The 18833-nt window shown below is 41.0% G+C and overlaps 1 protein-coding gene and 1 pseudogene across 1 annotated transcript; both read right to left on the reverse strand.

Moving 5' to 3' along the window:
* Positions 1–2858: 2858 nt before the first annotated feature.
* On the reverse strand, positions 2859–3721 carry LOC138025759 (uncharacterized; annotated as a pseudogene).
* A 5294-nt stretch (positions 3722–9015) lies between these two features.
* Positions 9016–10713, reverse strand: LOC138025760 (myosin heavy chain, clone 203-like). The gene has a single exon (XM_068872926.1). The coding sequence runs from the start codon at positions 10711–10713 to the stop codon at positions 9016–9018; it is 1698 nt and encodes a 565-aa protein (XP_068729027.1).
* Positions 10714–18833: the final 8120 nt, after the last annotated feature.

Below are 18833 nucleotides of genomic sequence, written 5' to 3' on the forward strand. Positions count from 1 at the left end.
GTTACTCCAAGGACAGATTGGATATACTGCAATTGGTCAGGCTTATACAAGATGATGCTGAAGCACGTGGTTGCGCAACTGGGGTGATCTTGGACTTTGATGATCCTGCTAAACAATCCTTTTCACAACGACGAAGAATTAAACCATGTGCAGGATCCTCAAAAAGGCTATGACATCCCGCGCATTTCTTTGAACGGGTGTCCTTCCAAAACGTGATTTCCAGTGGCTATCTTCCTGATCTCCATGGCGTGGGACTTGACTGTGTACTCGACTGCTTATCCGCACCCCTTTCGCTTGACTCGCCAATATCATGAATTTCTGTAACAGCTTCTTTTGGTTTCCGCGAACCTTTGGGCTGCGATGATTTGGGCTTGTTTCCGACGCTTTTAGCCGGGCCATGAGGCCCTCACAGCTTTATCTAAATTTGGTGTGCCATTAGACCATCGCCACTGGAGAACTTTCTGTAACCTTCCCATCTGCACAGTTTCCAGTCGTTGAAGGACGGACACTGTTCGCATGTCACACGCCCAGTGTCATGCACATAAACAAAGTGGGGCTGGCATGGCTTGCTCTCGCTAGCAACGAGATGGGCGTTGCTGTCACTGAAATATGGACCAATGGGTTTTCCAATGGATCCAGCCTTCTGCCACATTCCGGTCACAACACTGAAAGGGATTGAAATAATGTTAGCTGCTCCAGGAGGAATGCTGATCTTTGCTGGTAATGTGTCTGCACTGGGGTTGGCATCGTTTGTAGTGACTGTTCCCATGCTTGCCACATCGTTGAAGCCCCCAGTCACCTCCAGAAGAGTTTGGTCATCATTTCCTGCCTGAAATGATACTGAAAGGGCCTTTACAGCAGTATGTCTCAGACGTTCCAAATGGCGTTGTCGTCTTTCTGGAGACATGGCAAACCAAACGTCTTCCTCGTTTTCTAGGAATTTGTACTGTTCACGCAAGCGATACTCTTCTCTTCTGATAACTGCTAATTCTTCTTGATGGTATTGCATGACAACCTCTTGTTCAAGGTGCAAGATGAAGTCTGGAATGGTCATATTCTTCTTTTGATTTCGCTCATCATTTTTCACTTTGTGATGGATGGATTCAGGATCGTTGTTCGTGTACCAAGAAGTTGACTGTCCTCCCAGGCCTGCGCATCGTCTGGTCGAAGCTAGCATGGATTTCTTAACAACGTCTGCGTAATTCTTCTTGAACCACTCTGGAAAGATAGTCTTAGCTGCTGAATTGGTTACAGACATTTCAAGTGATTCCCACTTGTCGATGTAAGATTCAAGTTTCAGGTCGAAATCTTCATCATCTGTGGAATCAGCCAAGCCCATCTGCTTGAAAACATTGACAAAGGACTATTAACTGGCCTTATATTTTTAGACCTAAGTAAGGCCTTTCACACCTTAGATCATAGCATCATGTTAGATAAGTTAGCCTTACTAGGAATGAATCGCTCTGCTGTCCAGTGGTTTAGGTCCTGTTTAACCACGCGCACTCAAAGTGTTTGCGTAAATGGGCTCTTGTCTGAACCCCAGTCTATACCTTTCGGGGTCCCCCAGGGTGGCATGCTCGGCCCTTTACTCTTTATTATCTACATAAATGACCTACCCTTGGCGGTTCAAGGTTGTAGTGTCGAGCTTTATGCTGACGATACACTTATCTATTTTGCAAGCAAGTCTGTCAGTGAAATTCAAGCTCAGTTAACTGGTGGCCTAACCGATGTCCTAAGCTGGCTTCATGCTAATTATCTAATACTTAATCTTGAGAAAACGAAGATTATGCTTGTTGGTACCCATCAGAGGACCGCAGAGGCTGACGATCTAGTTATAGAAATCACTAACACGCGTTTAGAAAGGGTTAATAAGTTCAAATATCTTGGGGTCCTCCTAGACGACACTCTATCTTGGAAGGACCACATAGAATATATTGGTAACAAGATCTCGTCAAGATTCGGTGTTCTGCGTCGAGCGCGTAAGGTTCTCCCCAAGCCAACTTGCCTAATGCTCTACAATACTATACGAATTTATATTGCGAATTTATATTGCGATTACTGTTCGCCTGTTTGGGACAGTTGTGGGGCTGGCAGCAAAGATTACTTAGATAAGCTAAACAGACGTGCCGCATGTATCATTGAAGGTCGATCAATCTGGGCTGAGGAGTTAAAATCAACACTTGGCTGACCCAACCTACAAGCGCGCAGAAATTATCTCAAATGCCTTTTAGTCCATAAATGTCTTCACGGAATAGCGCCTTCGTACTTACTTTCAGAGTTTAGGCACGCGCACTTTTTCCATGGCTGTAACACCAGAAGCCGTGATTTGCTGCGCTCTCCCTGCGCAAAAACTGCTAAGTATCAGGGGAGCTTCAGAATAAACGGCGCTCGAACTTACAACACCATTCCGAGAAACATTAGGCAAGTAGGGACGTTCAGCGAATTTAAAATCAAACTAAAGCGCCATCTTAAACAGTAACACCTGTGGTACATACTGCATAGTTTTTAATGTTTTATGTCTTTGTTTTGTGCTGTGTCAGGGCTCCATTTAAACTAGCTCTGCTAAATTGGATGCCCCTGGATAAATATTGAATTAAATAAATAAATAAATAAATAATAACTTGGTCCTTCGCGCTTCCCAAAGATATCAGCTATGTCATCTTTCTCAATAGCCTGCGAACCATTTCCCCGAAGGTAACGTTTTATGTTGCCTATGACATGCAGGAAACAACGCAATCCAGTTGCATACTCTAAGTTCTTGGTAGCTGCGTTGATGAGAGCCTGTTTTCCGTCTGTACCAAAGAAAAGTACATTCTTCAGTTGCTCTTCAAAAGCTACCAGGGTTGAGAAAAATATTGTTAGGTGTATTCATCTTTCTTTGCATGAATCAGTGCTGGACCAATGAACAATGGTGGCTTGCGGTTTCCAGTGTCGTCCGCTTTCCTCGTTTCCAGAAGAAGATGCTTGTACTTGTGTGGGTGTCATCGAACTTACCAATATTGAAAGTGGAATCTATTCCAAGTATGCTAATTTGGTTAGGGTTCGTGCACAATCGAACAATGTCATGCAGCTGTTTCTCTGAAGCGAGAACAACACCAAATGGAGCCAAACTTGTAATCCCTGATAAAACCATTGTCTTTTCGTTGCTGATGTTCTTTGAAAATGGCAATGATGTCCTACATCTCACTTCTAGATGTTACGCCATCTAGTGAACAGTGGGAAGCTGCAAATTAATGTCATAGATCTGCTGTCTATTTCTTGGAACTTCACTTGTGTTTTCTACCCAAGCCGTACCTCCTTGTTCTTTTCACATGTCGTGTTCTACTTTCTTTGGTTTCTGGAGCTTTGATCTCTCTGACATATCTTTCATTGCGCTGGATGCTGTTCTGAAGTATGGTTGGCTATCATCTTTTCTGTTTCCATGGGGCGCAAAATTTAGCTCCTCTTCTTTGCCGTTTTTGAAGAAGTACTGCAAAATTGCCACTGGGAACTCAAGGGAATCGTGTTCTAACTTGGTTACTACACGACGAAACCATGCGCGTGAAACAGTTTCTGCTCTCCAGTAGCTGCGTTTCAGGGCGTACGTTGTACACAGCCACTTCCCTTTGCCATCTGCAGATATCAAATCTTTCTCATCTTTCAAGGATGACGTATCTACCAGAAATGTGTAGTTGTTTCTACATTTAAATGGCACGGAGAAACACAGTTGCTCCTTTGACATCGATGATTGCCTCAGAAGGATCTTCAAGGCCTCCACGTGTGGGTAGGCGCTGATTCTGCCCTCAAATATTGGCCATTTGGTGTCATCATGTAGAAAGTTTGGCTCGGGTTCTGCAGAGGATAAATGTTGCAGTAATTACTGGATTATATTGTCACCAATTAGCGCTTATATCATGCCAGCAATATTCGATAGGTGCCACGCCAATCTGTCTATTGAATTTGCCTGTGCGCGACTAATTCTATAACGTTTCTGCTAAGAACGATAACCCCTCCAAACATGGCTTCTCTGATTTCTAGTAAAATTGAATTAACATGAAAGAAAAAAATATCCTGTACAATTCATGTAGCTAGTTGTTAGCTTCTAGAGCCAAAAACAGCCTAGATCAGGAACTTTTCATTACGACCACGGAAAATTACCCTTTAAAATTTAAGCCACTTTTCTTCCTCGGTACCTCACATGGTACGTGACAATCATGTAGTGGGCAATATGTACAAACAGGGTACTGTAAGTATACGTTACTTCGAATTTGGCCTTTAGCTGGTCTTTCTCTTAGAAGGGGTTCCCGTGACTTCATCCTCCCTTGCAACTCCTTATCCACACCGCATCTTAAAAACATTATTTCTGATGAGCAGCAAGACTGCTATTTTATAGGCTTGCCTCGCACACCATGCTCACTATATATGTGAAATATGCATGGATACCCTAGATGCAGTGCAGCATAACACCTCCCCTACCCCCATCCCGCTACTTTGAAAAAAAACACCACCCTTTTTAATCTGTCCTGGCGAGGATTTTAAGAAGAAGAAAGAAGGGACGGAATTCAGCAGTTTCAGCATAGCTTGCAACCACGCTCTTTACTCTAGTATGGGAGAAAAAAAGAGAAGAAAGGAGGGGAAGGAGACGCTCCCATCCTCGCCCCCATTCCCTATCGGCCACCTCACTCTCACTCAGTTTCTTTTCGGACTTTCCAGCCGCGGTCAGACTCTGTTCACAGGCTTGTTTTTAGCATTGCTAAAATAACACCGTCCTCAGTTGAATAAATAAATTTTAAACAACAGTCGTATTCTATATTTCTTGGACTGTGTAATATGCCGCGGGTTGTCTACTGCGTCACTCCATTCATTATGATCGTTTTATTTCTTTATTACTCAGGCTCTCGTAAACAAAACACTATCCAAATGCCATTATCTCGTTTGATGCACTGAAAAGTGGAGAAAGGTACTAGCGAAATGGCTCTGAATCCAACGCGCTCTTGTCAAGAAAGTAACACGATAAAACCAGTTGCAGCTTAAATAAACCGGCGATGTTCTCAATTTACTATCACTAATATCGAAGTTCCAATGATTTAATTTAATTTATCATGGATCTTACATGTTATGCTATGGGCAAACACACGATGCCCCCAAAAAGTCAACACCAGAAAAGAAAGATTGAACACAAATTTCGAAAGTATTAAGGACGGTGCCTACTATTGTTATTGCACATACGTTCTGCGCATCTCGAGATACTCGGGTTCCCTATCGGTGATGCTTACTAGTACAGGGACATTTTTGCGCGTTTTAAAACTATCCGGAGAAAGTAGATCTTAGTAAGTATTCTTAGTATCCAAAAAGAAAATTGGGGGTAACCATGCATTTTTGAGAGATAACTAAGCTTCGGTTTGAGAAAGAACGCCATACATTGCTTTGTATTTTAAAGCTTTTTACAAATATTATTCATGAATTATCTTTGAAAAATGCGTGGTTACCCCCAATTTTCTTTTTGGGTTTCAATAACACCTGTTAAGATCTACATTTCCTGCATAATCACACACCGGGGCAAAAATATCTTTAATTAATAGGCACCGTCCTTAAATAAAATCTAAAGTTTAGTTTTAAGTGTTTCACCCCTAAAAGCATAATTGAATTGGCTCTACAAAATTCACCGCCTTATGCTGAACAATCTCATAATCAAAGCAAATAATATGCACACCTGTCCTCGAAAGAGAGTTTCGTGCATGCTTTTACAAACACTCTAAAGCAGAACATAAGTCAAAATGTAAAAATATAAATCACTTTCATTAATACATCAAGCTCATCTCCTCGCACAGTGGCGCCCGAACATAAATTTTAGATACTCACAATTCATCATCCTCATCTGTGCTGTCCGATCCGGCGAGACACGTTCTGTAAAAAGGAATAAAATCAAAATGTGAGGCAAGTGGTTTGTGATTAAAGAGACAAACGAGCTCCTCTGATAACCGTTGCGTTAATTTATTATCCAAATAAGCAACAGGATTTCAGTGCATTTGTTACCTTTTCTTCTCAGGGCTCAAGCTGTCCTTCGCCGACATATTTACTGATAAGCATCTCTGCTTTTTTAGCGGGAAAATCCCATCCCACGTTGCTGCGCGGTTGACCAGGAAGTACTGGGTACCAAATTTTCGTCATTTTGTCACTATCCCCCTCCCCCCCCCTCCACCCTTATTTGCTAATATTTGTTACTATTCGTCACTATTCGAGACTAGTGGTCACTATTCGCGACTATTCTTACCATTCGTACTATTCGCTGTTCGCTATTCGCTATTCGCGACTATTCGATATTCGCTATTCGGGTTTTCCAGACACCCACAAATTGACCTGCTCCCAATTTAGTGGCTATATATATATATATATACACCCGTTTTCAAAAACGTTGCAATTTCAAAGTATATATGATATATATATAGGCCTTTTGTTTTCTCATAACATAAACAAAACTCAAAACAATAGGGGGCCATTTTTACAAAAGGAAAGAACAATAGCTGCTGTCAAACATTTTGAAGGCTTTGTTTGAATTTCACCAGTTTACCTCTTTCTAGCATCCACCATACCTTTTCTTCTCGTTTTTTTTTTAAATAATTGAAATGAATAAGGTATGTGGGAAAGGCAGTATCTTAACAACTTAACAACTCAGTGTTATTATTTCCTAACTGAAATAACTGCTCGGGTTATGAAGATGGTGATTACTAGTCAGCTCTTTTCCGAATTACCTTGAATAACGGAGCTGTTTCCCCACGTATCTCAACTCAAAAGCCAAAAAAAAAAAAGTAGAACGTAAATTACTTTTGGAGAACGTTTAAGTTGTAGGAGGTTTTCACATGACGTCATCGCCGCCACGTTGATGGACGAAAACAAAAGATCTCTCATTAGCTTCTTTTGTTCGTCCACCAGAAGTCGTACTTTTCTCTATTTTGTTATTGGTTTCTCTAGAGGTTGGTTGAAAACCTTCCTATATTTCATTACTTACGGCTTGATCTTTCAGTTTTGAAAGGTGTCTAACGAATTTATAATTGGATAATGTTTGTTGGGAATATTGTCTTCGCAATTCACTTTGTTCTGGTCTTCCATATACCGGATCCGAAATAATTAATGTCCATAAAACAAAAGAACAACGTGAACATAATAATAGCTAATTAGCAAGGCCTAATCGGAATAACAATAATTCTTTTGTCCTCCGCCATTTTAGTCCAGAATATGAAAGTCTACCCCAGAACATTTATTGTTTGCGATTTCTTGTCATCTCGACAAAGCCACGAGTTATTGTCAGCCTCCTAATGCAATAGCGAGGAAGCATGAGTAGCACTTTACTCATTGTTTTGCTTTTAATTCTTCTCGATTTCGGCCTTGTTGGCATGAGCCCCGTGTACATGGTGAATCATTCAAAGGCTTAAATGACTTAAATGAGTCATAAATTTTGGTTGGTTCGGAGGTTGTTTTGTTGGCGGGTTTACAGACCACACCTCTTTGTGATGGCTTCCCATAAAATATTAGTTCCCGTAATGAACCTTTAAAAAAATTAGGATTAAAGAGCTCCCGGTTGACTCAATTAAATACTGTTTCATTTCCCTCAAATAGCTTGTGGGATTTTTCTCGTCAATTTTTAAATATTATTTTTGTTAAAAGAACAACGCATTGTTCCTTCAGCATGAAATACACATGCTTCGTGTCTCACCTTTCTGATGAGAAAACAAAAGGCATATATATATCATATATACTTTGAAATTGCAACGATTTTGAAAACAGGTGTATATATATAGCTTAGTTGGCAGAGCATTAAACCGGCACCGCAGAGGTCATTGATTCAAATCCCGTTGAAACAAGTTTAACTTTTCAGTTGTCTATAGGAAACTCGAATAGCTCGCATATGCAATGCTGTTACACTGTTAATGTATCACTTGTTATACAAATCCTTTGGAACTTCTTTGTTTGTTTTTTTTAACAAATCAAAATAACGCGATCAAAGTCTCTTTTCGTTTCGCGCGTTTACCCTAGAGAACGGCAATAGAAGGGAACATAACGCGCTTCTCTATTCCTGGCCCCCCGGACGCTCAGGGGGCTCATGTTAAAGCAACAGTGAACAATGCTAATCAAAACATGGCTCCCGATTCTGAGGCCTTAGGCACCACTTTTGTTCATAAGCGAAAACATTCTCAGTCCTTCATCTACATCTACATACTAAATACCACAAAATCTTTTTTTTGGTTGTACTTAACGATAGTAACCTCTTACTAACCGAGCGTCAGGGCCGTACTGGAAAATATTGGCCTGCCGTGGCACCTAGAGCCAATATTTCCCAGTACGGTCCCGATCAAGTGAGATTGGTAAGTTGTTCATTACATGGCATTGTTTCTTGGTGAATGTTCGTAATCTTCGTCTTCCATCAGCGAACAATGATCGGTAACCTTTTTCGTACCATATAAAACTAAATTCCGTTTGCTGTAATTGTACTGTTGTCATGAAAAGATTAAATTCCACTTTTTTAGAAACTCTTTGCGCTTCATTCAACTTGAATTTCCCGGGAGAGAAAAAAAATACGGAAACGGACAGTTTCCATGATAATGGTCCCTACTGTAAAATCCTGACCAAAACCCAGCCGATCAGATTGTTCCATTTAGCCCGAGAATTGCTTGCCATATAATAATTAACAATTGTTCTGTAAAATAGAGGTGAATAGTGGCAGAATATTCACCGAGCCAGCACAGCATCATCTTGTATTATCAATATTTCATATTTCCGATTCAGATGCTGGCGAGTTTACGTCGGCCGTTTTGTTTTGTTTGGATCACGCATTATTCACTCCGTGGGGAGTAAATAATGCTCAACTACTTCGAGATAGCGAACCAATCAGATTGCTTGAAACACTAAGATCACTGAGTGAGTATATAATATGTTTTATTTTTTGAAATAAATAAATAAATAAATAAATAAATAATGGACACCAGGGTCAAAGACAATTTATTTATTGTTGTTTTGCCGTAGCTCACAACTAAGCTTCTAAGTTAATTCACTGGTGGATGATTCAGGACAGTTGTTTTGCTCTGCTTGTTGGTTGAGCTGTACGCGCTGCTTATGTACATACTGCGAACGTGCTTGCTGCATGAATTTCCTTATTGGTCGCGAGGCAGAGTAGTCGTGACGGTGGCTTACTTCAAGGGAACGATTAAAGTAATCTCGCCCCTGCTCTTCAGAGTTGGTACCACAATCGTATGTTTGCTGAGCTGAAGGAGAAGACTTCAAAAGATGTTTTAGTTGCACTTCGAGTATGCTGCATTCCAGCATTTTCTCACGGTACAAATGTTCCGCCATGTTGAGTTGCGTACGAAAATGCTGAAGTTGCCTTTGAAACTTCTGATTTGTGACGGCCAGCTGAGCACCTGCCATGGACATTTGACGACGTAATCCGCCATTTTCACGTAAGACGCGATTTCGATGCTTTCTGACTTGGGTAAATTGCCTGTAAAGAGCTTCCTGCTCAATCTCCAGTTCTCTGTATTTTTGTTGCCAATCTTCAACCTCTTCAACTCTTTTTGCCCATGACTCAACATGCTCTTTTGACTCTTCATTCTCACTCTTGGACGATGTTTTCATAGCCTCAATCTGCTCTTCAAGAGAAACAACTTTATTTTCTGCTGCCTGTAAACTTTCTTGTAACTCCATAGTGCGTCCAAGGAGCCCTTCGTGTTTTCCTTGAAGAGAACGAAGCCTTCCCTCCACGGATTCTTTTTCGGACACTAAACAATCATTTTCTGACCCAATCCTCTCCAATTTCCTCTTTGCTTCATGGAGATCTTCTTTGTTTTCTTGGTACAACTTCTCCCTTGATTGTTTCTCTTCATTAAGCTTTCTTCGTAGCGTTGAAATCTCTTCTTCTGCAATACGCAAGCGTTCCAAAAGAGTTTCTTTGCTCGATTGCATTTCTGAGTTCTCTCTTGAAAGTATTACAAGCTGCTTTTTGATGTCATTTAAGCAGATATCAGCTTCACTACTCAGACTCTCATTCATCTTTTGCTCAAGATCAAGTTTTTGCCTAAGTTGTGCCACTTCAGCGTCTGCTTGTTCCTTTTGCAATGATAATCTTTTCTTTGCCTCATCTATTTCTTTATTCAACTGCGCTGCCACCTCCTCCAGTCGCTCTTCAATTCGAAACGTTTTCTCTTGTTCCTTAACAAGGCGCTTGTGGATTGCATCCGTTTCTTTTTCATCACGTGATCTTAAAAGCTGCACGTTTTCAAGTTCTTTTGCGAAGAAATCCTTCTCTGCTTTTAGTTTGGCAGCAGTTTCTTCAGCTCTCATCAAAGTGTCACTTTTTTCTTGATTCAGTTTTTTCAGTGCAGAAATCGACTCTTTGCTTTTATTGAGCTCGGTGTTTAACTCATCTGCCCTGACTTTAGCTGCTTCAAAAAGATCTTCAAGCTTTTGCCGCTGCTGCATTTCTGCTTTCATAGTTGCCGTGAGCTCCTCCACATTGCTATTAGCAGTCTTTACTGAAGTCTTTAAAATAGTCACTTCCTTTTCGGCTTCTTTGAGTAAACCATTCAAATTGTTTTTCTCTGTCTCTAAATCCCTCAAGCTCGTTTCGCTCAACTTTTTAACAAACATCATACACTCTTGTAGTGCCCCTTCCTGCACCTCATATACTTGTAATACGTCATGCTCAACAATGGACATATCCTTTTGCCCTTCTTCAGCCATGTTTAGTTTGGCTGAAAACTAAAAATTAATAGCCAACGTGTTTATTAAACCCCTTAGACGTCACAGAGCGTCTTGACTAATTTGCAGTAATGACGTCGCGCGCGCTTCGTAATTGGAATACCTCGCGTTTTCAGATGTTTACTTTATCTTTGATTGTGATAATTGCCGTTAGTACACTTATCTGGCAATACTGCTTGTTTTTACTGATTTTTTTGTAAGCATCAAACTGTAAAAACGAACAATAAAAAGGATAAAATCCGACGTTTCGGAGTAGTTGTGAATCCATTATCAAGGAAAAATATTTAAAGCGTTTTTTGGCACGAAGAATTAACAAAGTTGTATAAAAATACTTTCGCACGAGTGGAGTCTGATTGCACGTTGAGATTTGGCTTTAAAGCTCTTATGAGAAGCATTTCGTGCACTAAACAAACAAATTTGTTTCTGCATTTCTTAAGCACTTCGAAACGCTTTAGCAGGTCCTGAGGCAACGTCCACTTTCTTGTAGTGTTTGCCAATGGCATAGGATTGTTGTTTATGCCCTTTTACACGACTGTGTAAATTTCCACGTGTGTAACCTACATAACCCGCATCGCACAGGTCACATTAAAAACTATAAACAACACACTGCTGATTTACAGTTGGTGGCTTTGTTTCTTTCACATTTAGCTCTCGTTTAATTTTCCGGCTCACAAACACAGACTGGATGGTGGTGTATACTTTTCAGATCCTTAAGTTGTTTCTTCAAAATATCTGCTGAGGTTTGATCTTTAAATGGTAAAATTAATCGAACCGTGTCAAGACTCATCTGTCCCTTTAGGTGGTGATAAAAGCTGCTGCTGGTCACAAACCTTTGAGACAATGAAAACGTTTTCATGGTAGAGTTAACGAGGTGTTTGGGGGTACTTCAAACGTGAGAATACTGTCTTCAGATGGTCATATTCGTCGGAAATTTTGACCAAGGCGAAAATAAACAATGTGCTCGATCAAGCATAGTTCTGAGCAAGCCCTTCTTGTACCGATTATCAGCATGACTGTGATAGTGCAAGAGTAGACCTGAAGTAGTGGGTTTTACTTATACCTTCGCCTCTATTTGAGGCGATCGGTTCAGTAACTGGATGGGATGGGAGCATGCCATTGCATTCGGTTTCCATTGTGAATATTACGGAGGAATGTGCCTTGTTAAAGAGACAGTTTCACGGTTTTGCGCATGTCCAAGCTTTATCGCTAGCAGTTGTAAATTTTACGGTTTCTTACTGAACCAGATGATGTTAATTAAACACAGAGAGTATTAAAGCAAATACACTAAATGACTAAGGCCCAAATTTGGTGGAAGACACTGCGGGTTTACACAGAAAATATCCAATTTAGTTTTGATCTCGAATTTATTGTACGGGTCGAAAATTTATTCTACGCACGAGTAATCTTTTCGCATGCAGTAGGTTCATAACACAAAGGAAATGATTACAAAAGTAATTCCAATGAGTAATCAATTACTATGGGATTGTTTCCGTTTCTTGCATCAGTGCTTTCGATTGTTTCAATAACGAAAGAATTAAATGGGCTGGCGTGACAGTTTGCCCATGCGCAGAGACGTGAAACTCTCCCTTTAAGCGTGTCCAAGAAGTTAGATGCTGCTTCTATATTCGGCATGATGGTGAGCGTCATCAACATCATGCCGAATATAGAAACAGCAGATATTGAGAAGAAACAACCACCATCTGTTATGTATCGGGAAACGGAATACTATTCTCGAAAATGTTTTTCCGAGGGGCGCACAAAAACGGAGACTATCCACGCATGCCCAGCACAGGAACCCAACAAGATACAACATTTCTTCCCTTTTTATATATAGGTAACTGCTATAGTAAGGGTAAGAACTGATAATAACACAACACAACTAAGTGGATAATGTCCTTAATGTTCAAAGTCTTTTAAGTAACTTGGCGCTGTTCTAACTCTTGTAGGATAACGTCTCTCTGGTTGAGTAGTGAGCGACATTCCAGGAATACCCGCTGCTTGAGTCCCTTCCTGCAAGTCTGAAACTTTGCTATTCTGCGACAAGTTCCTGCTGCTCTTATGGTGCATTGGTAGCAAATTGTGGCAGATTATGACTTCTAGAATTATGTAAACTCATAGCTGTGTCAGGTAATGCAGACGTGACAGGGGATCCAGAGACAGATTCTATTCCTGCTGGGTCATTCACTGGGAAACAAGTCAGACACCCAAACTGCTCATTCACCCTACTTCGGATAAGCTGATCTATGTGTCTTTTCAAGAATTGACCTTGAATATTTACCATGTAATGCCTTGACCCAAGTACTTGTGTAACAATGCCTTGCATCCACTTTCCTCTTTCACAGTAATTTCTGGCCATAACGTGGTCCCCCACTTGTAGATTGCGTAGTTGTTGATCACTGGTTCACTCCACGACAGCTTGTTGCCTTGCGTCAACATGTTTGTGTACTGAAGGAGTCAGCAGATCCAAAGGAGTACGCAGTCTTCTTCCAATGAGTAACATTGCAGGTGACTCACCAGTAGTTGAATGTGTGTATTAACCGTGATACCTTGGAAGTACAGTGTCCACATTTGTCGGTGTAAGGTGAGCTTGTTTCAGCGCTTTATTCAAAATCTGAACAACATTTTCTGCCTGGCCATTAGTGGACGGTTTATATGGTGATGAAGTTTTGTGCCTTGAAATTCGGAAGAAGTAAACTGTGGACCATTGTCAGATACTAGTATTTCAGGCAAACCTTGTCTACTAAATACCTCACGAAGAACACTGATTGTCGCAGACCTTGCTGTAGTATCCATCTTCACAACTTCCGGGTACTTAGTAACCGTATGCATCCACTAGTACTAAATACATGCGTCCGGAGACAGGCCCTGCGAAATCTACATGGAGACGAGACCAGGGATGAGCCGAAGGGAAAGTCCAAAGATGGACAGGTGCACCTGGTGGGTTGGATCTCATGGACTAACAAACTTTGCACAATGAAACCATCCTTTCAATGTCCACGTCAATCTTTGGCCACCACACGTAAGATCTGGCCAACGCCTTCATCTTTGTGATCTGCGGATGAGTTTCGTGCAACTCCTTTAGTACTTCTTTCTGCAATGAAGTTGGAATGACTACACGAGTGCCCCAAAGTAAACATCCTTGCTCTAATGTCAACTCATCCTTTTTGTTCTTGAATGGAACAAGTTCAGGATCAACCACTGGAGGCCATCCAGAGAGGGTATATCTGTAAACTCTTGACAAAAGTGGTCCACCGCTGTTTTCTTCTTAATCATTTCACTAATGACGTTAGAAATGTCCTCGGGTTCTAGAAAATAACAGTTAACATTTGGAATCTCGGGAGACCACACCTGTGGCAGAGGCAGGCGAGTCATGGGATCTGCATCTGTAATTGTAGGACTAAAGAATAAGAGCCCAACGTTGTAGTCTTGCAGCTGCGTGAACAGGTACTGGACGGTCTTGTACCATAAGGGTAAGTAGTGGGCGGTGGTCAGTTAAAATAGTAAAAGGCCTGCCGTAAAGGTACTGATGAAATCGCTTAAGGCCAAAAATGATACTGAATGCCTCCTTAAATTGTTGAACTGTGAATAGCTGCGTTGTGCTTGCGTCAGGGTGCAAGATGCCAAAGCAATAGGACAATACTGTCCATCAATGCAGTGAGATGGCACAGCTCCAGCACATAGGAAGATGCATCACATGCCAAATACAGAGGCAAAGAATCCTCATAATGAGCCAGAGTTTGTGAATTTAATAACAACTATTTTGCCTTCACAAAAGCTTCTTCTTCTGTTTTGGTCCACTTCCTAGGGACATATTTCTTCAAAAGGTTATTCAATGGAGCTAAAACCGTAGAGTCATTCTTTAGAAACCGTGACTAGAATATTATCTGACTTCAAAGATGTAACATTTGTAGGTTTGGGGTATCACGGACTGCTGCCATCTTCTCATCAGTGGGATGTAATCCTTCACCATCAATTATATGTCCCAGGTACTGAAGTGATGTTTTTTCAAACTCACACTTGGCCTTCTTTAGTTGAAACCCCGCAGCAGGAAGCTTCTCAAACACTTGACATAGAGAGTTCAAACGATCATCTTTATCCACATCAGCAACCAAAATACCATCGAAGTAGCAGACTACCTTTGGAATACCAGCTAGGGTACTGTCCATAATTCTTTGGAACAATGCAGGTCCCAAATGTACTCCATTAGGTAACCTCTTGAAGGAAAACAGGCCAACATGAGTATTTATAGTAACATAGGACTGTGACTCTTTGCCAGTGGAATCTGGTGGTAAGCTTGACTCATGTCAAGAATACTGAAAACCTTACAACCTCTCAAAGCCTCATGAAGATCATCTAATTTTGGAAGAGGGTAGGTTTCAACATCTGCACAGGAATTATATGTTAAGCTGAAATCTCCAGAAATACATCCTCAGAATTCTGTTTGCCAACTATGACAATTCAGTGGGGCAGCACAAGGGGCGCAAGCAACTCTGTCAATCACACCATCACGTTCCATCTTCAACAGTACAGTTTCAACCTTAGATTTCAATGCCCGGGGGGGTGTACTTCCCAGCTATTAATGGGCTAATGGGGATGTGCCGCTGGAAGGGGGGAACATTTTTACGACTGGCTTGACTAACATGGGGTTGCATTTTCAACAGAGTTCCCGACAGAGTTACTAGAATGGGGTAGCAAATTGTCGGGATTTTGGGGGTAAGAAAATTCTGGCTTGTGGGATTTAAAAATGACAAGATTCGCGGTAACAAATAGTTGTTACAGAAAGAACTGCCTGAAGGACAGTGAAAAACAACGTTTATTGTTATACATATACACAAAAATATACTAAAAAATACAAGGAATCTTCAGAGTCTAATTACAAATAAATATGACAAACAACGACAAAATATATATGTTACAGTTAAATTTAAATTCAGGTTAATTTTAATTTCAACCTAGGTCATTTTACTTTAAGCTAGGTGGAAATTGATAGTAGGAAACATCAACAAAAAACCCATCAATAATTAGCAAGTATGTGTAATATATTGGTTAGTAAATTGGTCCTAGAGGTGAGTGGATGAACCTAGTGTAGCTTAGATTTTCATGAGTATTTTCTAAAATCCCAATGGTTGTTAAGTCTAGGCACTGATTTTAAATGGTTAGCATTAAGGTTGGGGTTAGGCATACAGTGCATGATAACCGATTCTACTTTACTTTTCTTTCTGAGAGTCTTTTAGGACACTGCTCATTGATGAATCTCCTTAGGATGGCAGAGGGCAACAATATTGAATTATCGTCCAAGGAATATAAGAACTGAAACATACATGATGTATTGTTGATTTTTAATTTGCTTAGTTATTAGCTCTATCTTTTGCTTACTTTGAATTCGTAATAATCAAAGGCAAGTTGAAAAGTCAGCGAAAAGGGTTTTTATAATCTATTGATCAGAAGCCATTTTGAAGGCTCTTGTAAGGGTTATTTCTTTTGAATTATCAAATAAAATATTTGTTTATTTTTTTTAATTTTGCTGAGTCTGCTTGTAGTGATAAATTCAAATTTTGTGATTATTTTGGCACAGTCCCTTCAAGTTCTCCAATTTGAGCAAGTAGCACATTTGGATGAAGGGGCGTTTCCTTTTCCATTTCATTAATTTTCAGCGCCACATAATCCTGAAGTTCGAACTCTTTTTCTTCTTCCCTTTCTGGTGCATGATAACTGCAATAGAAAAACTGCTGGCTGCCTACAAATAGCGTTGATAAGCAGTATTTAAGGCTAAACACCCATTTCAAATAGTGCTGATAAACAGTTTATTTATTTATTTATTTAGCTTCGCCTAACTGCAATACAATACATATATGTAAGTAAAAATAGAAACAAAAATTTATTAGGCAGGGAGACCACTACAGCATAGCCAATTACAGTGGATCCCTCGTTAATTATTTATACAAAAAACACTTAATAACTTGAGCTACTAATATGTAAGCATGAAACTTGAGAGAAAACAAAGCGGAAGTCCAAATTGCTAGAAGCAGCACGTTAGCGGGCATAGGAGAGACCTCGCTGTGTTACACCTAGGACAGATTGTTCTCCAGGTTCTAATGTCGTCAACGTCGTACAAGTTCAGAGCCTTTTTATAATATTGAAGTAATAAACTTTTAAATGAAGCTAGAGAGATGTGACTTGTGCGTAGCTCAGCGCGGGAAGAACATTCCATGCGCGGCACGCGCGTATGAAAAATGAACGTTGATAGGTAACAGTTCTACTTCGGTTAGGAATATAAGTAATAGCACTGCTGCTCGATGTCCTAGTAGTTCTCGCAAATTGTGTAGTTACAGGTAAAGATTCACTGTCTATGAAAACTAAGTTATTAACAGCTTTGTAGAAAAAAACCATGTCCAAATATTCATGCCAGTATGAGATGAGTAACAGATTTGTTAGTTGGAGGCGGGTCTTAAAGGTTACATCACAACGGAAAGGGAGCTTCAAAATTAGTTTTGTTGCACCGCGCTGCACGTTTTCAACTCGTTTAAGTAGGCCAATGGACTGTGGTGACCATACTTGGGTTGCGTAGCCGAGATGGCACCGGACGATAGAAAGGTAGAGTGTACGACGCGTTTGGGTGCTTTGGATGTACCTAGAAACTCAGCGCACAAACCCAAGGAGTTTGTTGGCTTTCGCACACCGTGTTCAGTTACTTGTTTGTCCGAGGTGAAATTGCTTGACACCCACACACCGAGGTCTTTCTCTGTATCGCAAGATTCCAAAAGGCGTTTCCTTGATAGTATAGGTAGGCTGTACAGGTGATTTTTTGCGGGTGATGCACTGGTATTTGCACTTGGACTGATTAAATATGAGCCCGGATGATTCAGACCAACTGACAAGATCGTTAAGGTCAGATTGCAAGGCGTTACAGTCTGTGATGGAATCAATGCTCTTGAAAATCTTGGTATCATCGGCGTAACCGGCAACTCTCGATGTTTTAACAGAGTTTGGTAGATCGTCCACAAACAGCAGAAACAATATCGGTCCTAATAGGGACCCTTGCGGTACCCAGGATGTAACCGGCAATTCTCGGGAAGTAGCTCCGAGAACTGTAACCTGTTGCTTGCGCCCCTGTAAATATGAACGAAACCAGTCGTGAAGTTTGCCAGTAATGCCGTATTGGTGCAACCTCCTAAGTAGCTTGGTATGATCCACTTTGTCGAATGCTTTACTCATGTCAAGATATGTAATGTCTATTTATTTACCGGCGTCGAGTTGACCGCCGATGTAATGCAAGAAACTGGTGAGCTGGGTCACACAAGATCTACCGGCTAAAAAGCCATGTTGTTCGCGGCTGATGAAGTGGGATGTATAGTTCCGTAAACCCGCCAGAACACAGCGCTCGGGAACTTTGGAGATGACAGGGAGAGGAGAGATAGGGCGATAATTCTCCACAAAGTCTCTTTTTCCTGTCTTGAAAATCGGTACTATATTCGCGAGTTTCCAGTCTTCTGGAAAGATGCCGAGCCGCAAAGATTTGTTGAATAACGTGGTCAGGGACGGTGCGATCTGGTCAGCGGTTTCCTTCAGCAGGCGCACTGGAATTCCATCGGATCCAGTTGCTTTGTTTATATCAAGCTGTTTGAGAGTTGCCAAAACCATTTCCACCGGGATCTCTAGCTCATTTAGTGTGGGGTGTGAGGGTGTGGAAGGTACTGATAGAGAGTGGACCTCTGAGGGGGCAGTGAAGACCGACACAAAGTAAGAGTTAAACAACTCGGCGATCTGTTGAGGCGTTGATGCTTGAGAACTCTGCTGAGTGTCATCGCCAGAGTTCATCGTTTCAGGGAAGCTCCGCATTTTATTCTTGAGCTTGAAAAAGGACCAAAAGCGTTTAGGCTGCCGCGCGAGATCTGAATCGAGGGAGCTGAAGTAAGTCTCACGGCTCTCACGTATAAGAGACTTGGCCTTTGCTCATAATTCGCGATACTTCTGTTGTTGATGGTCAGTAGGAGATTTTTTTAACTTTGAGCGAGCAGCCTCCTTTTTCCGCAGAGCGTGGATGATTTCACTCGTGATCCAAGGCGGGATGTTTTTTCCTTTAATCTTTTTGGTTGGAATAA

The sequence above is a fragment of the Montipora capricornis genome, chromosome 12 (genome assembly GCF_036669925.1).
Source record: "Montipora capricornis isolate CH-2021 chromosome 12, ASM3666992v2, whole genome shotgun sequence".
NCBI lineage: Eukaryota > Metazoa > Cnidaria > Anthozoa > Scleractinia > Acroporidae > Montipora > Montipora capricornis.